Genomic DNA, 25,536 nt, shown 5'->3' on the forward strand with positions numbered 1-25,536 from the left:
GAGTAATCTGAGAATTCTATTGAGAGCTGTCTGGGAATTATATCCTGTAGAAAATCCCTTGCACATTGATGAAATGTGCATTTTTACATTCCGTGTATATGACTTCCTTTAAGCCGATATAGATGGCCACTGCATGGTTGGTTGAATTCAAAATAACACATGTTAATTTTGTTTTTCCAAGATTTTGGACAGTCTCTGAAAATATGTAGTTTTCAACACAGGTCTGAACTTTTTCCATTATTCTGATGTGAGAAGTCATCTCTTATAGTTTGTCAGTATAGTTCACAAATACACTGTATATAAACATATATACATAACGTTTGTAAACTATATGACAAACACTTTCATAAAAATTCTGTACAAAACAAATATCCATCACATTCCAAGCGTCCATGATTAAAGAAATTCCTGATCTAAAACAGCAAGCTAATTATATACTGAAAATTATACCGATACAAAGCAGCCCTGGCTCAGTTGGTAAAGCATTTCCTTCACATTCAGAAAGTCGTGGGTTCCATTTCCGAGACTCGACACTGAGCATTTCCAGGGCAATTCCTCACTCATACCACAAATCCCTAAAGGTATTTTAAAAATTCAAACTTAATTCAAATATACTGGTAGTTATTGGTGCACCCCATCAGAAAATTCTGGATCCGGCCGTGTATATATATATATATATACCTCTATCTATCTATGTATCTACCTATCTATCTACTTTGACCATGGAAACAAATGTAACACTCGAGTATTTTCAATATTCACTCAATGATAAATCCAACACTTAGAACGCTATTGGGTGCACTAGGCGTATTTTCCACAGTCTTTTTCACGAAATTCATTTTTCATAGAAAAAAATCATCTGCTTTAACAAGTATTATGAAATAATTTTGTTAAATTTCTTCTCAATCAGCTAACTTTGGCTCAATATGATACGATATCACTCAATTTCTACGCACTCAACAAAATATACCAACTGATTGCAAACTGTTTCACGTGTACAACGACGTGCTTGATGATTAGTATTGGGGTTTCGCTGGAAATTAACTAGCTGGATAGTGCGTCCGTTTGCAGGTGCACTAAACAAACAAACAAATGCATCAACTTGATTGTTGCACGTGGTGCAAATCTCTGTATATCGCGTTAATTTTGTAGTCTTTTTCATTCTTTTTGTTTTTTGTTTATTTAATTACTCACAATATCACACAGTTTATACGGATTATTTCTCAGAATGAAAAAAATTAAGCAGTTTTACATAAGAAACACAAAATACAATGAAATATAGGCCTAATATAAATTATATATATATATATATATATATATATATATATATATATATATATATATGGAAATACCAAGCTAGGCTATATGATGATAAAAATCGAAATAGAACGGCAAAACCGAACGAGCTCGAAAACGGATTTGAAACAGATTAAGATTAACAGATACGAACTTTCAAATGTATTTATATAAACTCATCTATGAAGTAAAAACGAAAAATTGAGTCAATGTGTGTTAGATAAAGATTATCCATAATGAACTAGAATAACAATAAGTTGTACAAACATCCATTTATAGTTTTTTAAGAAAAGAATACATTACTTAGATTTCGTGGAACAAGTTTTTAACTACTTCATGTCATCAACTTTTTTTTTTTTATGAATAACAACTTTACTTCAAGACAGAAAAACTCGGTAATAGCACTCACAAAGTGTTTGATAAGCTCCTAATCATCAGAAACATACATAGTAAACTCATTAGTATCGGTAGTTAAAATGGCATGAACAAGAGTATAATAATCCTATTTCTCAAACTACAAACAATGCTAAGCTGGAAAAAACATTTTATATATTTATCATAATCATCTGTATCTCAACAGTGGAGAATATTAACATATGAGGGGCCTAGTATCAAAAACCACCAAATGCATTTTTTAAAACCGAAATTGAGTTATATATCGCTTGTTATATGTTTGGTCTAAAGGAATTCCATGGAAACAGAATTTTCTTTAAAAGCTTAATATTTCATAGTAAAAAGCTAGTTCAAATATGGGACTTTGCACGTGTGTATATGGAGCTTCACGGCACGTTTTGCGAGATTTCTCGAAACTAAATGAAATGGATTTAGCGGATTTTGACACTAGGTGCCTCATATAGAGGAGTAACATCTACTTCATTCAAATTCTTCTCTGCAGGAACTAATCGTCACAAAGACATTAACATCAAATGTGGTTTCAAGAGCATAGGTTGGGCATAGTGTTCTGCAACGAAGAAAATATTCCTTTTTAATAAACTAGCTCAGGGTTTCTCAATCTGGGGGTCGCGAGAGGGTTTCATGTGGGTTACGAAGATAAGGAAAAGAGGTAAATATAATTAGAATCTAATGCCGGAAAATATTTTTAAATGTTATTTTGAATTTTGTTCTGATAGGCATATTTTTATTTTATACATGCTGTTAAGAAAAACAAAAAATACGTGTAATGAACATTTTCAACAGGTGCAGAGTTGTTTAAAAATCAATTTAAATGAGAGATGTACAATATGAAACTAATGAGAACTACATATTGAAATACGGTACCAGAAAAATACAAATACAGCAAAACCTGCATATTGAAATACAATTAAAATTGAAAGCTAATGAGATACAGATATTGCTTTAAATGGAAAATGTATGGTGTGATTTCAATAGTGCGGCAATGTCCGGTTCAATTTTTGTGACGCACATTATCAAGTCATTTTCAACTGATAAGCGATTTCTTATCTTTGTTTTAGTGCTTACCATACAAGAAAAACCATTTTCGCACAGGTACAATGTAGCAAATGGAACTATTACTTTTAAAGCAGCAGATACCAGACCAAAATATTCTTCTTTCTTCTTCAGCCAGAGCTTGACCAAGTCTTTGTTACAGAAAACCAGTTGCATTTAATTTTTCAACGAAGAAACGGAAAATATATAAATTCATCTAATATAAATGCATAGGCATACTATACTGTGAAATTTAAATATAAATTACATTTTTATTTTAAATGACTAATGTTAAATATGTAAATACAATAGTTATATGTTTTAAAGAACTTGGATAAGTGTATTAAAACTATTACAAATAAGACCCAAAGAATGTAGTTGTATATATACTGTATGTGTATATTTGAATGGGCATGTAGCTGTGTTAGGTAGTTAAGAAAAAATGTAGGTGTCATATTCGAATAAGTTCATCATGAAAAGATACAAGTTTGGATATTAAAATTATTTCAGCTTAAAGTGTCAAGTAACATACTACACAAAGAAATATTCTAAATAAATATTTCAAGAAGACAATACACCAGCACATGCTAACTTAAGATATATTAATTATAGCATCATTAGTGGGAACACAAAGTTTCCTCTTAGACTAACTTAAAATGTGTTAATACCTATGTTGTAAAGAAGTTTTTTAAGGACGTCTTAAGATGGTTAACAACTATGATTACGAGTAAATATTTAATTATAGTTATTAATAAGGCAAATTATTAACTTCCTACAAAGAGGGTTCTTATCAATATTCGTCCCATGGAATAGGGTGAAGAATATAACCACAAAGTGTGAATGATCATTTAAACCATTTCTAAGAACTATGCAAGAATAAAGATATAAAAAGGAAATTAATGTGGAAACAGTACAATCGATGACGAGATGAGTACATATAGAAAATACTAGCAACAAAAGCCGGACGACTACAACAATACAACAACATGTTCATTTCAACAGCAATTGGCAATAAAAATGAACACAATGAATGTCAAATTGAGTGGAATGTGTATATGTATTGTGTTTTGAATGTGTATCTGAGGGTAAAAAATTGGGTTAAGATATTGATTGTGTGTATTGGATGAGAACAACCATGCATTAAGCATTTGTGTGTTAATATAAAAGATATTATGTATATGTAACATGTAAAAACTGTATAGTATGTAAAGATTCAGTAAAATTGTGAGAATACGGAGTAAACTTACAATAGTATTTTTAACTTGAAATAGAAAATACATTAGAAAGCTTATACCTGGGAAAATATTATGTTAACTATCAAAAGTCTAATGATAATGATACAAAGCAGAAGCAAAACTTTTAAACATTGATATTTTCATATAAGATCATGTATCAAGGTCTTGAGCCTAACAAGATACATATCTCGTAAATGAGTTTTGTCAAAATTTATTAATCGAGACAAGACAAAACAAATAAAGGAAAAACGAAATCTCACAAATCACAATTATTCAAAAAATATTCGTTTTCCACAGCTGGAAAATACAACATTAAACGACAATGACGTCGAAGAAGTGCTTTTACCTGCACTTCATCTTCAACAGTATTGATTATGAAACACAAGCAGGAGTTTCTCTTTCTTTTTTAGAAAAAAAATTAAAGTGGAAGTTTCCAAGGGTACATATTGGCACAAAACTCGTTAACAAGCCCATAGCTAAGTCTTGTAAGGGACGCTTAATCTTTTTGACGTTCCCAAAAAATATTGAAAGTGCTCTACAATACATCCATACATAGGCAATTACACAAAAGTATGAAAATATATGTTTCTCCTAATTTTTTTGGTCAGTCCTAGTACCGCTTCTTTATAAGTAAGTTGTCACTAACAAGGTCGTGAGGTTAGTATGTAAAAAAAATGTACAGAAGTGGTGAAAGAAGAATGAAAAACACAAGATCAGCTGCAACAGGAAAATAATACGAAACCCTGTGGAAAGTTGTCCAAAGGGATTCTCATTCTGCAAGACAATTGCTAGCATAAACTTCCCACCTAACTCTTCCAAATGGAACATATTAAAATCTCAAATGGCCAGTCTTCTTTTTATTTACTACCTGACTCCCTCTGACTATAATTTGTTGCCAAATTTGAGAAAGAACCTAAGAGGACATGATTTAACGTTTGAAATTCTGACATTGAACATGCGTAATTTAGTTTGAACACTAAATAAAGGAATTTTAATTTCAAGGGTTAGAAAAGCTGGAACATCGCTGCACCAAGTGTACAAGTTTCAGGGGAGAGTAAATTGAATAATTATATAATTTCATCCCTCTAATTCTATTATTTCTCGGGAAAACCAGAAACCTTTTTGCACTTACTAGTGTGTTTTTACAAGACATATTAGGCTAGGAATAGGCTTACCATCCAATCAGGATTGACCTACATTATTCCAGAATCTTTGGTCCCGTGAAGATCAACTAGGGCATTGTTAGTAATTTTAAAAAGGGGATGGTGTAAGTGAATTGGTGTTGCATTTAAAAGTCAAACATCATCTAGGAATATCTTGTCAAATGACAAGCAGAGTTTCTTCAGTATAAATTTTTTGGGAGTAAGGCTGTGACTCTCCCGCAAAATTCACCAAATAGATCTATGCAAAATTAAATTGCAACATCATAGTACTCGTACTCAGGACACATTTTTAGCACGTAATATCAACAGAACAAGGAACAATCATCTATTTTCTTCTTTAAGCTAATCGTGTTAAAGTCGGCATTCGCGAAGTTTGGATATACTTTTATATATGTATCAAAATACATAGTGTCATAGTGCATCCCATAGTATAGGGCATAATTGCGCGATTTGTTCCGTGTGTGAATTATATAAGCCGAGGGTACCATTATAAAATCAAGCATCTTGAATGCTTATTCATATAAACATTATTCATACGAAGTTTGTGTTTATTTCTTCACAAGGTTATTTGACTTAGACGGTCTGACTTAATAGTTTTCGTCCATTATTTCTACAATTAGACCTGAAAGGTTCATCATATATGAATAAAATGTTATTTTGCTCTATAACAGACCTTCCCAAAAGAACTATTTCTTATCAAATTTATGCTACCACATGGGTAATTATTAATTTATTGTAGTATTTAATGCTACACTAGATGTTTATGAAAGTGAAATAAATAATATCATATAAAATTTTCTATTGTCTTTTTAGAAATATTTGTGTTCCAAGAGGACGAAAAATTGTGGTCTTTCTGTTCTGTGTCTTTAATTTCTTCCTTATATTTACTGGAATATTTCCTATCGTGAGGTAAGTATTTAAAAGCTATTTTAATTTCAGGCGTAAATTCTATTGAGCGATGTAGAGTACATAGGAAAAAGTATTACTATCTGAGAGCATCACTTAGAGAAACAACCACGAGATAAATCTGCAGAAATTCCATTCACATCAAGTTCAAAGAGATAGGAATTAATGCAAAGAAAACGAAAAGAATAATACGTTTCATGCACAAACCAACGGAAAGCTAAACAAAATAAAAAAAAGGAAAGAGCAAAAGACATGGTAATAAATTAAATATTAACACTTAAGGATAAACAGTGTCCGTCTTTCCCCTGTCCCCGTCTTGGTTTTCCTCCCTTCATAGGATAAATCTCTTTCAGTGTCAAACGCGAACATCATATATAGTGTTTAATTCCTTGAAAAATTTTTAATTCAGCCTAGGCCGACACCCAGACCCTTAGAATGACAGTCTCACGCAGTATCCACTTACCTACACAGGCTCTATCTACTGCGTTTATAAATCAGCTATTACCCGCGCTGTTATCAAACGTGTTAAATCAGCCATTGTCGGTGAGCCACCCCAGTTCCATTTGAAGTTTAAATTTTATTTACCACACTTAGCCATCTATGGGTAGCAGTCCCCTTGCTTTCATAAAAAACATTTGTTCTCTAGAGTAAAATCAAGAATGAATTAATCTGTACTCTTGGGAGCTTACTGGTGCACTAACATATATATATATATATATATATATATATATATATATATATATATATATCGAATTGATTGAGGATTAAAAGAGCGACTTCGTAAATTTACGGAACGCGTGTTAACACAACAGTAAGGACATCTCGTAGCGTTGTTACGTAACACACGCAGTGTAAATAAAGTTTCAAAACCAGAAGTCGGAAGATATGCCGTGGGTAAGTCGGTAAGACGTCTGCTTGCTGAGTGGAGAAATCCGGGTTCAAATCTGGGATGGTACGTTTTTTTTCTGTTCCGTTGAAAATACATTTCTATATTTTTGCGTTTGAAATTGCTTTCTTTCATTTTTTGTAGATTATCTTAAATTAGTGAAGGCCAAGTAAGGTCAGATTACATATATGTCTGCTTTTATCTGTGTGTACAGTCCAGATATGGAGTGAGTCAATTGGGTCAACATTTGTGAGTAGGTAAGTGGGTCGTGGGTCAACAGGACCTGACTCACTCTGACACACCACCCACTGTGACATCTCTGACTCACGCTGACCCTACGTTTTAAATTTTAAGGTCTCCCTCTTTATTCGGCCTCCCTCCTTTAAGGTCTCCCTCCTTATTATTAAATTCAATGTATAGATAATTATTGAGTTGAGTTGATTTTGAGTTTAGCGTCGTTTTTTAGCAGCGAGGCTATATGAGACGGGACCTACTGATTAACATGTAATCCGAAACACATGAGCTCCCGTTGGAATCAAACCAGGGTCTCGCACGCCACAGGTATATAATTGTGTCTTATATAGCAGTTACTATTCTTGCTATAAAGTATCAAATAACAAAACATTTGATGTAAATAAATGAGAAAACTAAAATATTGCAGATTACTGCAATTGCGATTTAATTCAATTTTAAGCATTATACATCCATATGGATTATTGAATTTGCTTTATAAAGATGCAGATTATGAATTATAGTAATTTTTTCAATGAAATGAAATTAAATTAAGTTTGACGTCCCATGCTTATGTCGGCTAGGTAAAGGAGACAGTGATGATGAGAAATGAATGAAAATTGTGCAACGATGTAGGTAGGAGGAAACAGAAGAATCCTGAAGAAACGAACGCTTACGGTGTTTCTTCACAGCAAATCTGACTTTGTGCAAGCTGGGATCGAACCAAGGACCCCATGCACCAGAGATGAACGCTCTACTACTAAGCCACTTCGGCCCTATGAAAATTACCACCATATTTATTATCTCTCTCTCTCTCTCTCTCTCCATATATATAGGTATCAGAAGCATGAATAATTTTCATTTTGGGGGGCGCGTTGGCTCAGTGGTAGAGCGTTCAACTCCGGTGCTTGGGGTCCCTGGTTCGATCCCAGCTCGCGCCGTTTGGGCTTTGTGGTGGACAAACGCCGTGTAGTGGGTTTTCTCGTTGTTCTCCTATTTCCTCCCACTTTCTTCATTCCACCATTTCATTTATTTCTCATCACCACCTTTCTCCTTTAGCCTAACCGGCATAACTGTGGAACGTAAACCTTAAAAATTTCTATTCAAAACCATTACCCTTACACCTTTCTTATATGGAGAGAAGTGCTGAAAACCAGAAATCGTTAATTTTTAAGCACTTACAGTATAAATAGAAGGTTAAGGTAAGGAGTAGAACCTATCCTTGGGACATTAAATCTATCGAAAGAAAACTCCTCGACATCTTTTACAGTTGATGCTCTGTGAAAATCTGAAACCAGATGTATTAGTCAATTCAACCACTCCTACTTTTGATATGGTGCTGCAAGCTGTGGTGATATATATACAATTGAGAGGTTGTATCCATTGCAAATACCGTTTGTCACTATCTATTACCATTTCTGTTTACCATTAGTGATAACCTTTGAAACCAGAAATGTTTAATTTGAACGTGATTGGGATTGAACATAGACTTAATGGACTTGAAGGAACCTATTCTTGGAAAGCTAAATCAATTGAAAAAAATGCAGCTCGTATCTCCTACCATGTTTGCTCTATAGAAATAAGTATTACAACCGGAAGTAATAGTAACTTTGAATCACTTCCGGTTTAGTAGTGTGCTGTGGATTGTCATTTTATGTTATCTTAAGACACTGAATTGTTTGTGAATAAATATGCTTCTTTCTTTCTGCTATCATTTGCTTTCAATGTCGATAAACGTTGAAATCGAAAATGACAAGTTTTAACCATTTCCGCTTTAACTAGAGCTTTAACGGAAAATTTGGAATCCATTAATCAGACGCTGTAGTTGTTCAGGTAAAACCATTATAAGTCTTTCTATTTTCTCGGGATAATAATGCATAGGCATAGGTCACTTCTACTGTATATCAACTTCGCGGATTAAAGGAAACTTGTAGCTTCACGAAAGGCATTTGTTGGTCCTTCAAGGTCAACACAAGAACAAAACAACTAATACTAGGTGTGCCTTTACAAGTGACTGTACTATGATAACAGAATACTGCCTACGTTTAACATTATGCCTCCGGGGGTTAGTAAAACGCTTAACTGTGTGGAAATCGCTGCACACAACAGATCTTAGTAACACTCACAAATACGTAAAATTGAAAGAACAGAAAATAGTGCATTTTTCAAATGAGCACACAATTCACACTTTACGCAAAGTTCCAATATGGGAAATCAGTCAATATCTTCAGTTGAAATTACTGAAAATGACAGAAACTGGCTATTTAAAACTCCAAGTGCAAACCTGCGCTTGGAGCGATTCTATTAGCAATATCACAACGCATTTTCGTGAGTTGCCTCTGTGGTCAAGCGTGCCTAATAGTGCTGTTAAAGTTCTAGAACCGGAGGGCGGCGGTTCGAGCCTGAGTACAGTAAAATTCTTTTTTCAAAATAAGGATGGCTTTTTTAAAAAATATATAAAGTTGGATTTTGAAGTGGTTGTAAAACAAATTCAGATGAACTTTCACATTTTCAAGCTCACTCGTATTTATTTGCCATGTCCCAAATTTCACAGAAATAAATCCCTACGTTAAGCGGGTTTACATATCCAGACTCCTAAGTATGAAAACATTTACGCTCACTCCAACCTCAATCATTTCATGAATTCAACCTGATTTACGTATGTTATTAGGACGTAAAATTGAATGTGATTTATTCTGCAAACACTTTTATACATTACAAGAGCTGTGACGTCCAAATATTCACTGATAACTCATAGTCGTATCGCAATAAACAAAAGCGAGTATGGAACAGTAAACTGCTTTCACAAAAGTTAAAAGAAAGCCTGCAAAAGCATGCAAAATGGTCGAGTGGTTTAGGTCGATACTCTATCAATCATATGTTTGTGTGTTAAAACCCGCTAATAAGTTTTTCTAAGTGTCTTCCTATTTTCATTTCGAGGCGGGAAACATTTATTTGAGTAACTCATTGGAAACTTCTTTTGTTTCAAATTCGGCTAAGACGGAACAATATATCAATTGCAAATCTAAAATCCATACCTGAAAACAAAATAAAAAGTATGTTTTCCCATTATTATCCTCTGATTTGTAACGAAAAACTAATTATAAACAGTGGTGATTTGAGAAAATTATCCTCGGGGGAATTTTTAATAGGGGTGGTGGGTATACTCACTGGTAATCCACATTAAGCATGATCGAAGATAGGTCCCGAAGGCAGAAATTTCTTAGCTTGAGAAGGGTCTCAAATTCTTCCTCAGATCACTCCCTGAAATTATCACTGATTAAAAGGGCTTCGTAACAAATATAATATTACACTTCTTTCTCGTTCTACATTTTGAAATAGTAGTATCATAACTTATACAGAATTATAATAGAAACATAAAAAATATAATACTAATCACGTAAAAGTTATCCTGTAAGTTACAATTTTGTGTTTGATTAAAACTCATTTTTTTCGCATTGCACTTGAAAGTAACTCATCTCTATATAATCCTGACCTGAAAGCCATGCTCAACTCCAATTAATTAACCAATATTTATAAGAATATTTTTTTACTTTACTATTTTCACTATTCCATATTATATACACTTCCAAAATAAAACTCTCGAAAGCGTATATTAGACGAGTGGAGACTCAGAAATAAATTATCATTTATCATACAGATTGGTCTCTATTCGAAATTCTATTTAATCGAATCCGACAGGAATACAGACAGAAACATCGAGAACTCGTTAAAAGAGAGAGAAAAAATGCGTTGGACTCTCCGGGGACTCGAACTAAGCTCGCAGAGTGTTTTACAAAAAGAATCGCCTTAGACCACTTGGCCATGGTAGCAACTAGTGATTGTAGCAAAGGCTTTGAGTAGCAGTTCTTCGTACAGAATAGCATGTATTTTCTATTGGTTAAAATTTAATCCTAATTTACTTTGATGTAATATGTCCATTAATTTGTTTTATGAACACGTTATTGATTACTTTGACGAATGATGTATGTTGTTGATATAGATTGTAATGCACGTTCTTTCATAAATACTATAGAAAGTATCAAGGCTATGTATTATCTTTCATGAAAGTTGATTGGTGCATGCGCAGTACAGAGAGAAGGCGAAGAAAGAAATGCTAACAGATTGTTAGAATGTTTCGCTCGCAAGCAGTAGTTCTCAACTTGGAGGCGCGCTTCCTCCTTCTGGGGAGGCGTGAAGGGCTTACGAAGTCCCTTCGTTTCGTTATATCTCTTGAATGATTATATACAATATCCAGCCACATCTTTTACACATTTGGAAGTGATAAATCGTAGTATAAATTAACCGTCCTGCACACACGGTGCTTGTTGATTTTTGAAGATTAAAAACTGAAATATTTTTTATCTCAATAGAATACAAAAGTTTCAATGAGAGGGCTTGCAACACCTTAATCCCATGACTCTTCGATACGTCACTGCCTGAACTGTACCTTTCAAGTTAGAATAGAATAATATAGACATGTGACCTACTAAATATATTTTTGGTTCACTATACGTTTTCAGAAATATCCACTATTACAATGTCAGTAAATGTTAAGTAATTTGTTGTAAATCTTTGTACTTTCATTTTTCCTCCTTCCCAACTAAGCTGAAAAATGTAATAATAAGAGGTTAAGAATTCGAAATATTACGTATATTTTAGCGTATTACGAAAATATATTTAATCGATTCCGACAGGAACACAAATAGAAACGTCAAGAAGAGGTAAAACGAAAATTGTAGTCTGGTGAGATTCGAACTACCCTTGAGTGGTGCCTCGAAAATCTACAGTCGAATGTCTTAATCCACTTCTTTTTATCTACTTATTACAAGTTACTACTTAATTTTATTCACTTTTTACTTGTTTAATTTGCTTTACCAGTAACCTAAAACGACAGGGACATGTGCACAGAAACATCGAGGAAAGTTAAAATTTCAAAGGCTCTCCCACTGGGAATCGAACCCGGGAGCTCGTGCACCAAAGTGGCAAATGCAAGCCACTAGATCAGTGAGGAGGGCATCCACTCGACTATTGTAAGCAGTTACGATTGTAGTAAGCGTGTTTCATATTACACCTTTCATTACAGTATGAAATTTACTTTGTATTACGTGAAGTTTAAGCCTATTTTGGCCTGGTGCAGTATGTCTATTGAAATTGTTTTGTGTTGACTGTATTCTTTACTTTGACGAATGATATGTATTGCTTATATAGGCTCTATTACGTATTAGTTCATAAATATTAAACAATTATCAGGATTATTTATGAGCTTTCATAAAAATTCACTGGTGCATGTGCAGTAGAAACAGAAAGATACACTGTACCGACATTATTAATACAAGTCAGAATTCAAATTTCTAACAGATTGTCAAAATGCCTCGCTCTAAGGGCTGTGGAGAACTGTCTGTTGCTCTGCGAGGAGAAATCATAGACCGAGCAACAGTGGGACAAACTCTGCCTCACATCGCTAGAAATCTGGGTTGTGACAAGAAAACAGCCAAGAAATGGATTCAGAGACATAAAGAAGGTGGTGAATGGTTCAGGTCTCGGTCAAGAAGCGAAAGGCCTAAAGCGTCAACTGCAGCTCAAGAGCAAACGTTAGTTACAGAAGCAATCAACAAACCTCTACGCCACGCGTCGATCCTTTTGGGCAAAGCCATGGAATATAATTGTTCTCACGAAACAATAAGAAGATTATTGGGGGCTGATCTCCACTGTTCAAGACCCGCTAGGAAGACTCTTCTGACTGAAACGCAAAAGATCAGACGAATGGAATGGGCACAGGAGAACACAACCCAACCGCTGTCATATTGAGACTTAGTCATCTGGACCGACGAGAAAGTTTTCAAGTCTAACCAGCAAGGCAGAGTTATATTGTATAGACCACGTGGAACCAGGGATGCTGAACAAAATATCAGTACTTCCTGGTCATAATGAATATTAGCACACTTTTGTGGATACATGACGGCTGCTGGTCCTGTAGATTTGGTTGCAGTACCCGAGAGAATGAACAGCACTGTTTACGTTAATATCTTCGAAAATACATTGTTACCGTCCTTAGAAAGAAACTTCTCTGAACAGGAAGAATATATATTTATGCATGGCAACAGTGTTGTTTGCACTTCCCGGCAAACACGAAAGTGGCTAAGTGAACATCCGGAGTTAATTTGTATAGAGTGGACCCCTCTATCCCCAGACATGAACCCAATTGAACATTTGTGGGCCTAGATGGTGCAAGAATGGAAAGAGAGAAGTGACGACAGAGGCAAAACGTTTCTTCAAAATCAAGTTACGGAACTATGGCAACACTTACCTGACACACCGTCATATTGCTCGAGTCTTGTATCTAGTATTCCCTCCAGACTTGAAGAAGTTATTGACTCTGGAGGTGACTACATGAAGTACTAGTGTGTTATTTTTGTGTAAACATTTATTTTTCATTTATTTGTTATATTTTTTTGAGAGCAAGACATTCCTTCTTCATTCATTTCTTTTGTTTGTTTACTTATTAGTTCGTTAAAACGTAAAGGAAGAGTAGTATATCTTCAATAAGTATTTGTAAATTTACTTTGAACGTTTCTAATAACACATTTATGTCTTTTTCTTACTCCTATATCAGGCCCAATATTACTTTCATTTCAATTCATTAATTACTTTATTTCACATATTGGATAAAAGTATTCTTGTCTTTTTAATGATATTTTCCTTTTTGGTTGTTTAATTTCTAGATAGAAGTATTATCTTAATTCGAATGAATAAACCTCATTTTGTTTATTGTCACTTCTTTAATAGCTGAGTTCAAATTCAAGAACATTGTAGTGTAATTTACATTCTTTATTCTTCGTATAGTATAGTACTGCCATATTAAGTATCATTTTTCATGAGTCCAGTTGATTAGTGAGAACTTGGACAAACTTTAAACTGATATTTCTTTACGCAATAACAACAGTAAAATACATTTAAGCTGTTCCTTGTACTTCACAGCAATGAAACCAATGTTTTGTATTGGTTAAAAAATAAAGCAACCAGAAGTTTCTTAAGAACACCTATCCTTCCATACAAAACATAGGCCTAAAGTAAAGTGAGGCAATACATTACTAAAATATATTAATATTTCGAATTATTAACCTCCTCTTGTTACAAATTTCAGGCTTAGTTGAGAAAAAAGAAAGAAAATGAAAGTACAAAGATTTACAATAAATTCTGATACCTATATATATATAGAGAGAGAGAGAGAAAGAGAGAATAAATATGGTTGTATTTTTCATAGGGCCGAAGTAGCTTAGTGGTAGAGCGTTCACCTCTGGTGCATGGGGTCCTTGGTTCGATCCCAGCTTGCACAGTCAGATTTGTGGTGAAGAAACACCGTGTGCGTTCGTTTCTTCAGGATTCTCCTGTTTCCACCAACCTACATCGTTGCACAATTTCTATTCATTTCTCATCATCACCGTCTCCTTTACCTAGCCGACATAAGCATGGGACATCAAACTTAATTTAATTTCATTTCATTGAAAAAATTACTATAATTCATAATCTGCATCTTTATAAAGCAAATTCAATAATCCATATGGATGTATAATGCTTAAAATTGAATTAAATCGCAATTGCAGTAATCTGCAATATTTTAGTTTTCTCATTTATTTACATCAAATGTTTAGTTATTTGATACTTTATAGCAAGAATAGTAACTGCTATATGACACAATTATATACCTGTGGCGTGGGAGACCCTGGTTTGATTCCAACGGGAGCTCATGTGTTTCGGATTCCATGTTAATCAGTAGGTCCCGTCTCATATAGCCTCGCTGCTAAAAAGGACGCTAAACTCAAAATCAACTCAACTCAATAATTATCTATACATTGAATTTAATAATAAGGAGGGAGACCTTGAAGGAGGGAGGCCGAATAAAGAGGGAGACCTTAAAATTTAAAACGTAGGGTCAGCGTGAGTCAGAGGGGTCACGGTGGGTGGTGTGTCAGAGTGAGTCACGTCCTGTTGACCCACGACCCACTTACCTACTCACAAATGTTGACCCAGTTGACCCACTCCATATCTGGACTGTACACACAGATAAAGCAGACATATATGTAATCTGACCTTACTTGGCCTTCACTAATTTAAGATAATCTACAAAAAATGAAAGAAAGCAATTTCAAACGCAAAAATATAGAAATGTATTTTCAACGGAACAGAAAAAAACGTACCATCCCAGATTTGAACCCGGATTTCTCCACTCTGCAAGCAGACGTCTTACCGACTTACCCACGGCATATCTTCCGACTTCTGGTTTTGAAACTTTATTTACACTGCGTGTGTTACGTAACAACGCTACGAGAAGTCCTTACTGTTGTGTTAACACGCGTTCCGTAAATTTACGAAGTCGCTCTTTTAATCCTCAATCAATTCGAAATATATATATATATATATATATATATATATATATATATATATATATATATATATATATATATATATATATATATATATAGATACATAGATAGGTAGATAGATATAGATAGATAGATAGGTATGTTGGTGCACCAGTAAGCTCCCAAGAGTACAGATTAATTCATTCTTGATTTTAATCTACAGAACAAATGCTTTTTATGAAAGCAAGGGGGCTGCTACCCATAGATGGCTAAGTGAGGTAAATAAAATTTAAACTTCAAATGGAACTGGGGTGGCTCACCGACAATGGCTGATTTAACACGTTTGATAACAGCGCGGGTAATAGCTGATTTATAAACGCAGTAGATAGAGCCGGTGTAGGTATGTGGATACTACGTGAGACTGTCATTCTAAGGGTCTGGGGTTAGAGTCTCGGCCTAGATTGAGTAAAAGTTTTTTCAAGGAATTAAACACTATAAATGATGTTCGCGATTGATACTGAAAGAGATTTATCCTATGAAGGGAGAAAACCCAAGATGGGGGCTGGGGGAAAGACGAACACTGTTTATCCTTAAGTGTTAATATTTAATTTGTTCCCATGTCTTTTGCTCTTTCCTTCTTTTCTCATTTTGTTTAGCTTTCCGTACTTTTTCGGTTTCCGCATGAAGAGTATTATTCTTTTCGTTTTCTTTGCATTAATTCCTATCTCTTTGAACTTAATGTGAATGGAATTTCTGCAGATTTATCTCGTGGTTGTTTCTCTAAATGATGCTCTCAGATAGTAATACTTTTTCCTCCAAGTGGAGAAAAATCCTGGCATGTTATGTTTTCGGGCACGTATTTGCTGTCATGTTGGTTGTCCAACTATCAGACATAGAGTGAAACTATTCTGCTACTGGAAAAAGCTATCATTTCTTATGTATCCAACCTCCACTTATTACTTTCGCTGACTGTACAAGTAAATAGAAAGCTTCACTGACATAGGTTAACCGAATGCATTTAAGCAATTAACTTTTAATCAATTTTGTACAGTGTTTATAGTTTACAAACAATTAATATTTTTAATTCTTATATTTATGGCAAAAACAACATGGTACATCACTCGTTGGGGTCAACACAATGTGATCGAAGACAGTGCGAGGTAGGGCTTTACACTTCCATGATTTCGTCACATACAGAAGTTGATGCATCTAAATTTAGGTTTCCCCAAGTGCACACTTGGAAGACATTGGGTGAACTCAGTTGATCTAAAGTAGAATGAAATATTAAATTCAACTCCCACTGGAGAAAGTTCTTTTGATAACTGAGAAAGAATAGGCTGCACCAACATGACTCTTAAACACATGTGGTACATTATTGTAATAATTAAATGGATTTTCATGTTACAATGAACTGTCAAGTTGCAATTAATTGTGATTTAATGGTTACAATGGAATAAGAACTGAACAACAATCATTTTACTATATACCGTATGACTATTAATCATGTCTCTATTTATTATTATTTGTCATTTTTCATTATTATAAGTTTCAGCAATATCAACGTTTGATTGAACACGAACATCAATTGAACTAATAATTCAAGCTGACTGTTGTGCTTCTTGTTAACAAAAAACGAAAACGTGACTTGTTATGTAGAATTAAGGAGCTAACAAATAGACATATAGGTCTATAAAAAGGAAGGAAGAAATAAATAAAACCTGTCTAAATAAACGGAGACTTATAGGAAGAATTCACCAAAGAAAACCGTTATTGTTTTAACATATTTTGCTTCATTTTGTTGGATTTACTTTTTAACGGCTTACGTTTTAATCAACTTGAATTATCAATTAAATATTTGAACAGGTGATTTAATCATAAAACTAATACATTAAAACCAGCTAGAAAGACTCGTAAATATCGACACTTTATATAATATTGGAACAAATTAAATTACGAGATGTGAACTTACCAATTGACAATCCGCTGGCGGGCTGAGAGCGGCCAAACAGCTGACCTCGGGCCAGTATCGACAGCGGCCCGCTAACAACTTTACACTTTTTCCGCCGGCAGCCCGCTTAGCGGTAACATGTCTGCTGCTTCCAAAATGTCCCACGCGGGTTGATCAGCGATTTGTGTTTTTTACGATCACAAATCCGTACGTAGGCAGCCGGATAAATAAATGCCTGGGTCTCAAGAACCAGGTTTCGGAGGAACCAAATTAAAGTAGCGCTAAATATACCGTTTTCTGTAATCAAACTGAAAAAATAATCGAAAAATTGCTTTGTAGGAACAGTAGTGTACATGAGTGCAGCAGTAACTCAAATATCTCAAATTCTGGTCAAATATCTTACCTTACCCACGATGTTTAACTTTCTCATTAAAATAATACTTCCATATAAGTAATGAAATTTAAAAGACTTCCTAAACTATCCTTTCTCAACCTAATAAGGTGACCTGGGGTTATATACTACAGACAGAATTTTTTTAAATGAATTTAAAGGAACCTTCTTTATGATAAAGAATCGTTTCAATTGAATACAATCCATATACACAATTTCTCAATAATATCGATATATTTTTAGGGAATAAGTAATGTTCTAACATAAAACAACTATTTCAGTTATTCTTCTGAAAATGATTTTAATAATTACAATGTGAAACTCTCCTCATACAAGGATATGATTCTAACAAAATATATGCTCATTAGTTGAAACAAATATGATTTAGAATTTCACTAATTAAGAAAATTAAACACAATATTAGAAAGTAAGTCTATAACTTACCTATATGGTACAGGCTAATTTATGAACAGCAATTTTTCGTTACATTGGACTCCACATTTCTGCCTAGGTGCTTATTACAATAGCATAGTATGTTCACGAAGTGGGAGATATATACCATACTTAACTCGTAGATTACGGAATATATCAATATTAACGAAACACTTCCGGGTAATTGACTTCATTTACAGATTTCACTTCATCACTCACACGACCAGTCCACTCGTGGAAAATTCAATCCAATCAATAGAACGCCAAAATGGAAGTATGGATGAATTAACCAATCAACTAAAGAAGGTATTTCGACGGAAAATCCATTATACCGTAATTTTAACACCAACTTAGGCATTGGACTGCACTATATCTATTTATCGAGAATCACTGCCACAATACGATTTGCTTTCAAGACTTAATAAAACCTTTTGTTCGATTCAATATATCTATAGTCTTATCAGACTTCTTTAAAAGGGTGTTAGCCGTTCCCAATTTCACACTTGTATGCTAGTACATACTCCAGCGCGCTTCCTCCTTCCAGCCAAGTTCGGCATTCCACCACCCCTTACAAGTGGCGCTCTCAGTAGTCTTATTATTTATAGCGCGCTAGTCTTCCGATACGCCAAAATATGTAAACAATACATTTATACGCAAGAGGTTAAGTAAATCCCTCTCCGCATAAATGCTCTTCACTCTCTCTCTCTCTCTCTCTCTCTCTCTCTCTATTATTATTATTATTATTATTATTATTATTATTATTCTTATTCTTATTATTATTATTATTATTATTATTATTATTATTATTATTATTATTATCGAGAAATCGTTACAAGCTGCAGCCAAGTGCAGCTGAAGGACTCAGCCCTGTCTAACTGGAAATGCGTGATGAGTAATGTTGTTGTGATCGCAATCGAGATCCGCTATCTGAGCCTTACAAAGAGAAAAGGTATATTTTCTTGTACGTAATTTGGATTGCCCTTCGTCCCTGAATCAAAGTTGTAGTGAAAGCCTCATACATATTTGAGTGATAAACTATCAGTCATGTGGAGCTGTTGTATATTACAGAGATGTAGTATATAAAAAGATTCCATAAAGAATAATTTAATCTTAACAAAACAATCTAATCCTGAACTATTTACATTCCAGTAAGTATTAGTGTTTCTTCGAATGGTGCGAGTACGAAACCGCGAACTTTAATTTTGTATCCTAAGGTCACACACACATTTGTTTCACACCGTCTTTTTATTAGCTGCAAAAACATATTAGAGGTAGAGTAAATTGAACCTGTAATCGCTTCTTGGATGCACATTAACACCTCTCATAACTTCGTACTGGCTAGCGATGTTCAATTCACGTAAGGCGTCAACATGTTATGTTTTCGATTTAAAAACTGTACATATGATTCACGATGGTGGATTTCAAAATGTAGGCTTTCATTGTTCTGTATCCTCCTCAATTTCTCCTCACCTTTGTTACTCCTCTACATTGTTTCTTTGGTTATATTTTGTGGTCTTTTACATTTATGCAAGGGATTTCTGCACTTTTGGACCACCATGTATATATAACTGTACGTATCGCAGCGGGGACTGTTCGAATCGCTTTCACAGTAGTTGCAATCGATTTAGAAAGGACAATTACGTATAGAATGAAAGAGAGGCGCCCGTCAACTTCCAATGTTTCGGAATAAACTATTTTTATCCGCTTTTCCCAAGTTTCGACCACTGTGCGACGGTTCCTCCAATCAGTCTTTTTAGCGGCAAAGCTGTTATCGTCACTAGCCGACCGCAACGCAAAATAGCTGCAAAAATTGCATCGCGTGCACTTTAGGGGAACACCTGCTATCGTCGCTGGCAGCTGGCTACTCCAGCGGAAAAGAGCTGCAAAACGGCATAAGCGGGAAACTCCCACGTCCCGCCTTGACATAGCCTTTGTCGGTAGCCTGGCCGCTGAAGTAGGAGGCGGTTCGCCATCGATGGTGGCAAATTACCAATGGGAGTGTGAATTATCAGTGTGCACCAAACGTCCATTATTCGATCTCTCAAATTGGCAACACTCCTAATTTTCATCTCATGGCAAAAATTTCTGTCCTCACAAATAATACATATATGTCCTCTATCAGCTAGAAAAATTTCATTGAAATCGGAGCCGGACAATTGGGTGATGTCCCTTGTAAGGTTCAAAGTGTGAAATTGAAGGTAAATATATTTCAATAGGTTGCAATAATTATACGTCAGTTTTAAATTCCGAAATTTGAAATTACAGGCAGGGATCAACAAATCGATTTATACTGTGTACGATTCGTGACTAGGAACCCTAAGGCTCAATGGGATAAAATGTTATTTTATATCATTCAATTTTAATAATTGTTTATCAAGTTTCATACCACAAATTTCGATTTCAATTCCAATATTTGAGGTTGATCAGAAGCATAGATCAACCAATCAGATTGCACACACGACCATAAACTATGAGTTTTCCCAAGTTTCAAAGTATTAAACTGATATATTACGTGAAAATAATCAAATTTGAATTTTCGCTAATTTTTATGTACGGAAGGACACAAGTTAGATCATCTAAATTTACAAAATGTATATACCCGAATCCTAGAGAACAAGTCCAAAATGTAAAGGTGTACCAAATGTACATTCCGGAAATTTAAGAAAAGTCTCTCAAGAAATTCTTGTACAATGAAAGACAAACGACCATTTTATTCATCCATATGATCATATATTGCAATCTATCTTAGTAAACATTAAGCAGAACATTCAAAATTTTGTACCTCAAGCTAATTCAATTTTCGGCCAAAATTTAGAGTTTTCGCAAAATATGAAGGGTTAACTTTCACGACATTTTTAGATAATTTTGTACAAATGAAAGGAAATGAGTTGCACCTAGTGAATTTACAGAATTATATATTTAAGTCCTAGAGAGCATTTCCTAACATATAGGTTTAAGAATTCCGAAATTTAAAAGTTTAATCCATAAATCGCATCCTAAATTTAAAAAAGGAAAGTATCAATGTATCTACGTTCTATGAAAGACAATTGACCTCAATACTCGTCCATAAACACTATAAAGGCTCAACAAAGACGACAGAATAGATCAGAAACCTAAAAATTTTACCAATTTTTATCCAAAAAAGGAACAAAAAGGTTCAACAAAATTTACGGAAATATATATTAGGTTCATAGAGAACATTATCAAATATTACTTTTTTACAATTTTCAAATCTCTCCCGAAATTTTAGAGGGATATATTTATGTACCTGTGTCTAATGAAAGACAATGGACCCTATACTCAACTACATAACCATAAACGCGATGCTGATGATGCCTCATCAAAGAGGATAAATAAGGTTAGTAATCTGTCCTGTGGTACGACATATTGCTTATTTTTATGTTTTTGTCAATTTTTACTCATAGAAGGAAAAAATTTACCAACCACATTTACAATGCTATATACTGTATCTGGGCGTTAGTGCACTTATGTCCCATAAAAGAAGATTGACCCTGTACCCATCCATATGAGCATATAAGGTAATAAAACCTCATCACATTCAAAACAGCTCTAACAATGTATACACGGCTCCAAAAGTGCATTACCACCTGCAATTCTCCTTTTCCTGCAATAGCAGGCAACCCAAAAAGCTCGGCGCTTGGGTTGGTTGCAAATTCGAAAGGCGTTCGACTAAACCTCAATTTTGTAACAAATATATCAGTGTGGCAAACTGCAAATAAGAGAATAAAACAAATTGATAAGAATGACAATTTTATTATTGTGACGGAGTTGGATGACATCAAAAGTTACAAAATGACTTACTTAAGCAGTTCAAACAAGATGAATGGTAAAAAACAGATATAAGAAGAAAGCATTTCTCTCTTCTCCCCTCCCCACCCAAAAAAAGAAACTCATAAAAAGAAAAAGTTATATAATATAAAGGTTTCATATAAAAGCCTAACACCACAAAAACATAAAGCTAAACGAAACGAAAAAGAGACAAACACAGAATAGGGAACACCAGTGGCGTAGGAGACTTGCGGCTCTCACAAGCAAGATAAAGAAATGGGACCCTAGTTGTAAACCCCATTGTTATAATAATAATAATAATAATAATAATTATTATTATTATTATTATTATTATTAATTAAAAGTCGCTTCCTTTTCAAAATCTCTGACTCTGCCTAAGAGCATGAATGCACATAGCGATCATTTGTGCACGTTTTGTCAATGAGCGGTCCCAAAGGCCAAAAGGGGTGGAAATCTCCAAGAGAGAGAAATAAAAAAAACTTTCTTATGGTAAATTCTAGTTCAAAGTTTGAAGCACTTGTTTTTGCACGTGATTTTTTGTTTCTTTTTTCAGGGAACAGAAAAGTTCTGGCGCCTAAGAAATTATACCGTATAATATTGCAAATTTGCAAGTGGATGTATTTACATTGCAATTTGTAGTAATAAAGATAATATGATTAGAGAACAATATTGTAAAGAGTAAGTTTAATTTCTTCATTCATCGCAAGTCTCAGGGGTTCCTTATACCTCGCCGCCCCCCGAATATCGATATCGAAAATTTAGAATGATATATTCATGTCCATATATTCGCGATATCGAATGTTGATATATAATAATAAAGATATCGACGGTAGCGATGTATCGACATATCAGAGGCCGAGGTCCGAGAAGTGATGCTTGAAATATACTAGAATCAACATCAAATTCTAAATACACCCTCCATTCCAAAAGAAACCGAACTTTTGAAAACAAATAGTACCACTAGTGCCATCTGTTGTAATATTTTAACGGTAGATGGCGTAGTCCCTCATTGACAACTGGTATAAATGTCATGACATTTGGATGCACGGCAACAAAGTTATTGCGTTTCAACTGTCAGTATGTTGTGTACATCGGTCGGAAAATGAGTTTCAAACAACGAGCTGCAATTGAGTTTTGTGTTAAACTGGGTAAAACTTTTAGTGAAACGCACCAAATGCTACAAAATGCATATGGTGATGAGTGTCTATCCCGTACGCAAGTTTACGAATGGCTCAGGCGATTCAAATCGTGTAGAGAGACGCTGAATAATGACGAAAGATCAGGCCGTCCCAGAACCGGATTATCGGAAGAAAACATCGAAAAAGTGCGTGAATTCATCAAATATAACAAAAAATCGTCGGTGAAAGTTATTGAAATGGAATTAGGCATTCCACAAACAACCGCATACCGCATTTTGACCGAAGTTTTGGGCCTTAGGAAGGTTTGTACCACACAAACTCACCGAAGACCAAAAAGTTGATCGAATTGCGCATTGCAAAGACATCGTTAAAAGTGCTCGGCAGGATCGAAACTTCTTGAAATCGATTGTAACTGGTGACGAGACGTGGTGTTTTGAATATGAGCTCGAAACAAGGCGGCAAATTGCTGAATGGAGAGCGCCGGATGAAGGAACACCCAAAAAAAGTCGCTTGGTGAAGTCAAAAGTTAAGGTGATGCTGATTTGTTTTTACGATTCATAAGGAATTATCCACAAAGAATTTGTTCAGCCCGGCCAGACAGTCACTGGAGAGTTTTACTTGGGTGTCATGAAGCGTTTGCTGGCAAGAATTCGTCGTATTCGGCCCGAATATCGCGAAATCGGCAGTTGGACTCTTTTGGACGATAATGCACCATCACATCGTTCGCGACTTGTAACTGAATTTTTGGTCAAAAATCGCATTATTCGGTTGCATCATCCGCCCTATTCACCAGATCTCGCTCCGTGCGATTTCTATCTGTTCCCGAAACTGCATTTGGCGATGAAAGGAAAGTGGCACGCATCGATTGATGCCATTGAGAAGGCGACGACCGCCGTCCTAAAGACCATTCCAATATAGAACAGGGAGAAGTCGTTTGACAACTTGTTGGAGCGTGCAAATATGTGTATCGATGCAGAAGGGGAATACATTGATTAATAAAAATGATTTGTTCCAAAATATACATTGCTTTTTTTGTTTTTTTAAAACGTTCGGTTTCTTTTGGAATGGAGGGTGTAAGTTCTCCATTTCCGTATTCAATGTTGAGGGGGAAGGGTGCGAACCCGAATAGAAATTTTAAGAAAAATAAATGTTAAGATAAAAGTAGGTTTTCCGTCTCCCCTTGAATACAAAAATTAACAGAAAACTATTACTGTAATTTACCTTTTACTTCTGTTTCTGATTCTTGTCACAAATCAGCAACAGTACACATACTTTACATAGTATACCAATACACTCTATAACTTTTCAGAAACAAGTAAGCCGGAAGATGAATTTCCTGTGATATTAAAGTGGAATGTTCTATAAAATAGTCGTAATTCATTGGCCATATTTCACTTTGGTCATTGGCCACATCAGTATTTTGGTACGGACTAAGAGCTACAAGACTAACAGAACTAGAAAAAAGATTTCATTCCTTTTTTCTCTTATAGTAAAAGACTTCTGCATTTTCCTGAGATTTTCACTTTCTTAATATAAATCCCCTACTCTGGGGCAATTCTGGCTCCCGTGGTTTCGAGATAATCGGTAAACGAAAGAGTAAAGTTTGTCGACTCTCAACTCTCGTTACAAAAACACTTCTAGTTGACTCTATTCATGGTAAATTACTAAACTTATAAACATTTACAATTATTGAAAAATGAATAATTATTTTTAAACATAAAAAGTCGTAACAGTTCAGTAGAATGTAGTAGTAGATGGAAGTGAATGCAAATATTGTTTATTTGTTGAGATGTGCAAACTGAATGTGAATAATAAGTGTTTCCCATTCTCTTGTCCAGAGGCGGATCTACGATGGACTTCTGGGTGTTTGGTGTTTGATAATACTCCTACTTAGAGTTACTTTTAAGAGCTCCAAACTCGGGAATGGTTTTTATTTATATATAAAATAAGAAAGATTCCCTTTCTGGAGGGCATTCGCCATGATCGGCCCCTGGATCCAACCATGCACTTGTGTAGCAGATTTGAAGACATTTAGTTCGTGTATGCTTCTGACGATGCTGAATAGGGATTGCCACAACTGGATATTTTTTTATTTAGATATCCGATACAAACTTATCCGGATTTGCAATATCAGGTCGACGGATAACAAAACGAATGACGAATAAATTATAATATCCAGATAACGTATATGGTTTTAAAAAGCCATAATAGGAGAGGGACGTATCAGTCTTTTCTGCTCATGGAGTTATTAAAAAACGATCATCTGGCAGTGGTCTTTATCATTCAA

The 25,536-nt window shown here is 34.7% G+C and overlaps 1 protein-coding gene across 1 annotated transcript in view; it reads left to right on the top strand.

Moving 5' to 3' along the window:
* LOC145662090 (uncharacterized) overlaps positions 1–25,536 on the top strand; it is a 175,807-nt gene that overhangs the window by 40,696 nt on the left and 109,575 nt on the right. The window contains exon 2 of the mRNA XM_081727429.1: positions 5,954–6,049. Within this exon, the coding sequence (XP_081583555.1) occupies positions 5,954–6,049 (96 nt within the window). The remainder of the gene's footprint in view (positions 1–5,953; positions 6,050–25,536) is intronic.

The sequence above is a fragment of the Thermobia domestica genome, chromosome 10 (genome assembly GCF_964235325.1).
Source record: "Thermobia domestica chromosome 10, izTheDome1.hap1.1, whole genome shotgun sequence".
In the NCBI taxonomy this organism is placed as follows: Eukaryota; Metazoa; Arthropoda; class Insecta; order Zygentoma; family Lepismatidae; genus Thermobia; species Thermobia domestica.